General features: G+C 35.9%; 1 protein-coding gene across 2 annotated transcripts; it reads left to right on the forward strand.

Annotated features, from left to right (window-relative positions):
* Nucleotides 1-1131: 1131 nt before the first annotated feature.
* Nucleotides 1132-6034, forward strand: LOC113731504 (probable prolyl 4-hydroxylase 9). Of its 2 annotated transcripts, none has more exons than XM_027256809.2 (8): nt 1132-1554; nt 1653-1772; nt 2982-3139; nt 4349-4433; nt 4696-4791; nt 5029-5094; nt 5225-5344; nt 5748-6034. In XM_027256809.2, the coding sequence occupies exons 1-8, from the start codon at nt 1435-1437 to the stop codon at nt 5832-5834; spliced, it is 852 nt and encodes a 283-aa protein (XP_027112610.1). In that variant the 5' UTR covers nt 1132-1434; the 3' UTR covers nt 5835-6034. The 2 variants fall into 2 exon arrangements, with proteins under 2 accessions (XP_027112610.1, XP_027112609.1); XM_027256808.2 differs by having other exon boundaries at nt 1137-1554; nt 4331-4433.
* Nucleotides 6035-6377: the final 343 nt, after the last annotated feature.

The raw sequence follows: 6377 nt of genomic DNA on the forward strand, positions 1-6377 counted from the left end.
TTTTGTTCTTAAACTCCACTTTTGGATACTTTTACTCTTACGCACTGTTTGGTTTGAAGGAAAGGAAAGGAAGAAATATCAATGGAAAATAAAAAGGAAAGGAGAATAGAGGAAAATGATTTTTAACTATCTTATTTGAATTAAAATTTAACATATCTTTTTGTCATAAAACAAGGGTTAAAACACACTAAAAAAAAGAAATCTTATTCTAAGCTATATATTATATGAGAGACACAAATTAAATGTTGATCTAAATCATTAATTTAGGAGTTCCCATGCTTGTATCTATTGTCCATATTTTGAGTCGATTTTTCGTAGATGAACTTAAAAAAAAAAAAGAGCCTGGTCTGGTTTTCAAAACTAGAAACGCTTGCATAGTATTTTTTTGGTAAATAATAGGCATAAAAGGCTATGGGCAAAATTACAAGCCCACGAACAAAATCCAACCCAAATCTACCTTTCCAATATGGACTTGTGTACTAGTTGCGGTACATGGCACAGTCCAATTACTCTTTGCTTTCTTAGCAGTTGGAACCGAACCGTTCGAAACGCGTGTCGTATTTGCAAGCACCGTCCCGTATATTGTTGAAAGTAGAGTTGTAATCGAATTGAATTACTCGCGAATAATTCGATTAAAAACTTGATTTGAACTTGAATTGATTGAATTCGAATTGAGTTCGAGTAATTCGATAAGGCTAATAAGTCTAAGTCGAGTTCGAATATGCAGAAGTAATGTTCGAAAGCTAGTCAAGTCTATTGAGTTTTTTAATTTTAATTATTTAATATATTATTATTATGAAAACTACCTTTATGTCCAAAAGAGTGATTGAATTTAAAAAATATTTCAAATCTTATGAAATTTTTTAAAGGGCAATAATATCTTTTTACTCAAAAATTATTAAAAAAATGAAACTTTCTGACTCGAACTTAATAAGATTCCCGTTGACTCGAGCTCATGAGAGTCGAATTCGAATTCTGTAAACAATGCATTAAACTCAAACTTGAGTTCTAATAACACTACTTGCTCGACCTTGAGTACCCTTTCTACATGTCGAGTCGAACTCGAACATGACAATACTCAAACTCGATTCGAATCGATTGCATCACTAGTTAAAAGGGAATTTACTCTCCTTTTGTCCAGACATTTCAACATCAAAAGAGAAGGAAAAACTCCCGCCATTACCGCATTCTGTCATTGCCTACCCCGGCAATCCCAAGTTCTAATATATTTCGCCAGACAAAAAGAAAGAGATTTCGGAGTTGAATTAATTGGATCCTTCCAAACTAAGAGTCTTCGTTTCCCGTCTCTCACTTCACTCACTCCCAATACGCGAACATAGTCTGTGTGTGTGAGCAAAAATACTCTCGTCAAGAGTCAATTCCTCTCAAGAGTCAATATTGAGACCGAGGATAAATTTTAGCATGTGAACCATCATGAGTTCCAAAGGAAAAAGATTTCCGCGGTTCAAGGTTGCTTTGGCTTTCCCGGCTGTCGTTTTCTTATGCTTGTTTTTCTTCCTAGCTGGCCTGTTTGGATCCATTATCATTTCTCAGGTTTTTCTCTACATACTATTTGAATCGGTGCATATAAATTGAATATACTGGTTATGGTTTTTTTTTTAAATTTTTTTAAACAAGATACGATTTTGCAGGATTTGACGAGAATTGGATCCAGGCACACGTCTTTGAAATCAGTTGAGGAGGAAAAGGATGGTGGTGCAATGTCACACGGCGAAACTGGAGAATCTTGGGTTCGCCCGGTCCCATTCCAGGTAACTGATTCAATTTTTTTCTCTTTATCCGGCTTTTAGCTGCGTGTATATATTTGGATTTCCAAGTCAGAAAAAACGTTTACGTTATTAGAGTTGTAATAAGCTCCTACATACATGGTCTGGTAGATGTAATATTTGGAAATTCTAGTGTCAATACTGGGGTAATTTGGTCTGAACTCATGCTTGTAGTGACTAGAGCATCTACTATGATGCAATATAGGGGAAAGATTAAACACTTGCATCATCTTAAAGAAAAATACTGCACGCCTTATGATTATGAGGAAGGATTGGGGAAAGATTAAACATATATGTCACCTTTAAGCTAAATACTGCACTGCCTGCAATGGCACTTTAAATTCACTAGCAAGGTCCCGCCCCATCAATCTTCTTGAATCCAAAAGCTTATCCTGTATGTGACAACATGATTTTTTTAGCTTATTCCTTTTAATCTAAGGGAAATGGATTCTCTCCGACGACAATCTTTGAATCGACGGAAAAGTGCGCTACTGAATGATCTAGAGTGATCCTCTAATGAGAAGAGCACTGATAGTTGATTTTAGTAGCATTTTCAGATTCAGTCAAGATTGCCCATTTTAAAGTGGGGTAACTGTTGCGGTTCAGTCTGATCTGGCGTGAATGCCTAATCGGAGAGCGTTGAGAATACTTAGGTAGTAGTTTGAGATTAGGCCAAGGTTGCCCTCTGAGCGGGGTAATTGTTGTGGTGCAAGCATGAACTGTCAATCAGAGGTGACTTGACCAGGATAGAGGTCCAGTTGGCATACTCTGTATTTTCTGATTCTTTGGTCTGGTTCAGAATATAACTGGAATTATTAATTAGGCACATTAGGTCCGTGATGGGATCTTGCTGAGAATTATGATATCTTGGTTGATTCTGATACCACGAATGTCTTTGGGAATATGTCATGGTTTTACCAAGTGCTCCATTAAACGAGCTTTTGTTGTTAGCATTCACCAATGCATCAACAATTTAGTTCTATTCTGACTTCTAAATTGAAAAGCATACTATTAATGATGTGTTGTAAACTAAAATTTCAGACCAACACCTTAACAGCCAAATGGAATTCCCAAACTTGGAAATTCATCAACTTCTAGTCAGGTCAACTTTGTGTTGAACTTGGTTCATCGGATTTGTTCCGAAACTAATTGAATTGATCATACTCCAGAATTCATCTCAACCTTTGAGTGCAGATCTTGAGCTGGAGGCCAAGAACTTTTTATTTTCCTGGTTTTGCAACCGCCGCGCAATGCCAGAGCATAATTGAGATGGCCAGGTCAAGTATGAAACCATCCACTCTTGCTTTGCGAAAGGGGGAAACTGCTGAGAGCACCAAGGGAATCAGAACCAGGTCCTTGTACAAATATGTGACTGTTTATCTTTTATACGGTTATAGGATAATCTTTCCGTGATATGATGCTTTTATGTGGTTTCTTTTAGGTTTCCTCGAAGAGGAATTTAGATGTATTCTGTAACATTTCAGACCATTAGAACTGCTTTGAATTTGGAATTGCTTCTCCTTACCTGTCATCTTTTCACCATTCCATATGCTGGTAAAGAAATTAAATTCTTTTTTGCGTAATTTACTTTTAACAATTTGTCATCTGCTCTATAATGTTTTATGCTCTTCAGTACTGATGCTGAGAGCATAGTAATAGGCTTTATTCCTTCTCCATATTGCTATTTTTACTGTATTCCTGTTACTAAGTATAGTTGCTAAACTATTCCATATTACAGAATCGATACTTCTGCCTTCTGGTTACCAAGGCTATAACTAGTTTGGGTTTTTTTTTTTTTATTTACAAAATGTATTATAATTTAATCCATAACAATTTTCACATTGAACCCACAAATGCCTATATTTTTGAATTACATCGAGGTCATTAGAACTCTCTATTATATTGAAATTGCTCATCTTCACGTGGGTTTGTATATCCGAAACCTCTCCTTCACTATCATTTCTACTTTTACTACAAATGGAACTCTAGATGTAACTATCCTTGTAATTATCACCTCCACTTACGATGGAAGTCTTGATCCAGATTTGAGACCGAAGATAACTGTCAATGCAACTATTAATATGATTATTCCAACTATATTGAGTATCATACATTTAATGAGCGGAGTCATAGTAGATATCTTCACTGGTAGGTCCATTATTCAAATTATCATAATCATTTCAATATTAGCCCCTTCTTTTCATAATGAGCGGAGTCAATGACGCAAGTTTTCAATCTTCTCTATATTCATGATTGGACTATCGCATTTCTTGTTGTTTCCTGAGTTCCCTTATTTTGTTGAAAGGAGCAAAAATTATTTTGCAGAACCAATATTACACGTGCTTGCAGACTGAAAAGCATAGAAGCAGAATAAAATAACACTTATGGTCTGGTGTTAGCAAATCATTGATAATTGAGATGACAATAGCAATAATCATGATAATTTGTGTCAAGTATTTTGGCTGCTAGAAAAAAAAAATTTAAAATGTTATTTTGGGTGCTTCTTACTACTTACCAACAGTGTTTATTTGCTCTTCTAACAGTTCAGGCACATTTATCAGTGCAGCAGATGACAGAACAGGAACCCTGGATTACGTTGAGAGGAAAATTGCCAAGGCTACAAGGATTCCTAAAAGTCATGGAGAGGTAATTGTTTGCAAAATTTTCAATATCAAATGCAATTTTCTTTTTCAAGCAAGCTTACCCAAAAAATGCAAGAGTTTGTCATGCAATTGGTGTCTGTAAATGCAACTTGAGTATTCTTTTGATGTATAATGGAGGTCAGGCTGAGCAAGACAATATCCATTCTGAAGAACATGTTTTAAAGAAATAAATGTGATCCGCAATAAAGAATCAAAAGCTTGCCTCTGAGATATGTTGAATAATGCAGCATATAACCATATTGCAGGCATTTAATATTTTGCGCTATGAGGTTGGGCAAAGATACGTTTCTCACTATGATGCATTCAACCCAGCTGAATACGGCCCACAAAAAAGCCAAAGGGTATTTCCCATCTACATGAACTGGTTATCTTGCAATTATCTGACAGTGGTATGAAGTTATTTCATTTTATCATAAAAAGACTTAGCAGCACTGGAGGGACCTAGGATTCGGGATCATTTTCTTTTGAGAGACATGCTATAGTCTGCTGTATTATATCATCATTAAGAAAAGCTTACTGGTCGATAAATCTAGCGGTATAGTGGCCATATTCACTCCAATTGAACGGTTTAAGTGCAGGTGGCCTCATTCTTGTTGTACTTATCAGACGTTGAGGAGGGTGGAGAAACCATGTTTCCCTATGAGGTAAAGTCGTGAAATCCACCTTTCATCCTAATGCTGTCATAAACCAGAGCTCTTTGAATAGTGTGGCGGATTGTTATCTGTTTATCAATATTTGATGCATATGGATTGCCACCGAATGTTTTATGTGCAGAATGGCTTAAACACGAGGATGGCTTATGACTACAAAAGCTGCATGGGGTTGAAAATTAAGCCACGTCAAGGAGATGGGCTACTGTTTTATTCACTGTTTCCAAATGGAACTATTGACAAGGTAGAGTTTCATCTTTCCTTAAAAACCTTCTTTTGTGCCAGGATTTCGTCCAGTGATACCATTGAACTTCTTTTGTACATTAGATAAAGATTGAATGCTGTGGTTTGATTTTCATCTCCAGCATTTCTTCAAATTCACCTGCACTAAATAAGACACTGCCATTTTTAAGCCTTGATTCCACTACCTTAATTCATAGATTGCCTGTATGACAGATAGAAACTTAAAACCTAAATCTATGATACCAAGAAGAACTTGAATCCTTCACCATAGTCCATAGATCCATCCATTTGGTTGTCAATACTGTAGACTTTAGTCTTTCGACTGATCATTTAAATAATAATAATAATAATAATAATAGGTCTTAGCATTCCCCGTTCTGAACTTTTGTTGTGCTATCTTGCAGACATCTCTCCATGGAAGCTGCCCTGTGATCAAAGGGGGAAAATGGGTGGCTACAAAATGGATCAGGGATCAAGTACTTGACGACTGATTCATGCAATTCACAAAAGGACACCGTGATTAACTTCTGTTCCCATAATTCCCCAGAAATTTTAGGAAACGTCTTTTAGAGGCCACCCCTTTCGTTTTTTTTTTTTTTTTTTGGGGTGGGAAAAACAGGTCATTGAACTTGGATGAGGATACCATATTTGCTTTGTGAAAAGCTCTAAAAATTATTATTGTTTTTGTCCATCTAACCTTCTTAAACCCCCCAAAAACGAATCTGGTTTAAAGCTGGCCAACAAAAATTAATGTATTTTAACCAAAAGTAAATAGAATTTTCTTTTTCAGATGAGTGGAGTTGAAGCCAAATTACACTACTAGTTCTGTTAGGTATCTACTATTATATGTTCTACCATTGTACCCGAAAGGTTTTCACGAAAAGCTGCCTTTATCAAGTCTGAAGGATCATGGAAGAAGGTCATTCATGAGTGTACAGTCAGATTAAATTTTTGCCACAACATTCTCTTATTTTATTTATTTATTCTTGGAAAGAAAAAGAATGTTATCATTTCTCTTGAACCAAAAACAGAAG

Source organism: Coffea arabica, chromosome 2e, assembly GCF_036785885.1.
Source record: "Coffea arabica cultivar ET-39 chromosome 2e, Coffea Arabica ET-39 HiFi, whole genome shotgun sequence".
NCBI lineage: Eukaryota > Viridiplantae > Streptophyta > Magnoliopsida > Gentianales > Rubiaceae > Coffea > Coffea arabica.

Bases quoted from the DNA above. Each gene is read 5' to 3' on its own strand.
- LOC113731504 (XM_027256808.2), top strand. From the start codon at position 1,435: ATGAGTTCCAAAGGAAAAAGATTTCCGCGGTTCAAGGTTGCTTTGGCT. The intron at 4,434-4,695 runs GTAATTGTTTGC...ACCATATTGCAG, and splicing joins TTCCTAAAAGTCATGGAGAG to GCATTTAATATTTTGCGCTA. The intron at 4,792-5,028 runs GTATTTCCCATC...GTTTAAGTGCAG, and splicing joins GCCCACAAAAAAGCCAAAGG to GTGGCCTCATTCTTGTTGTA.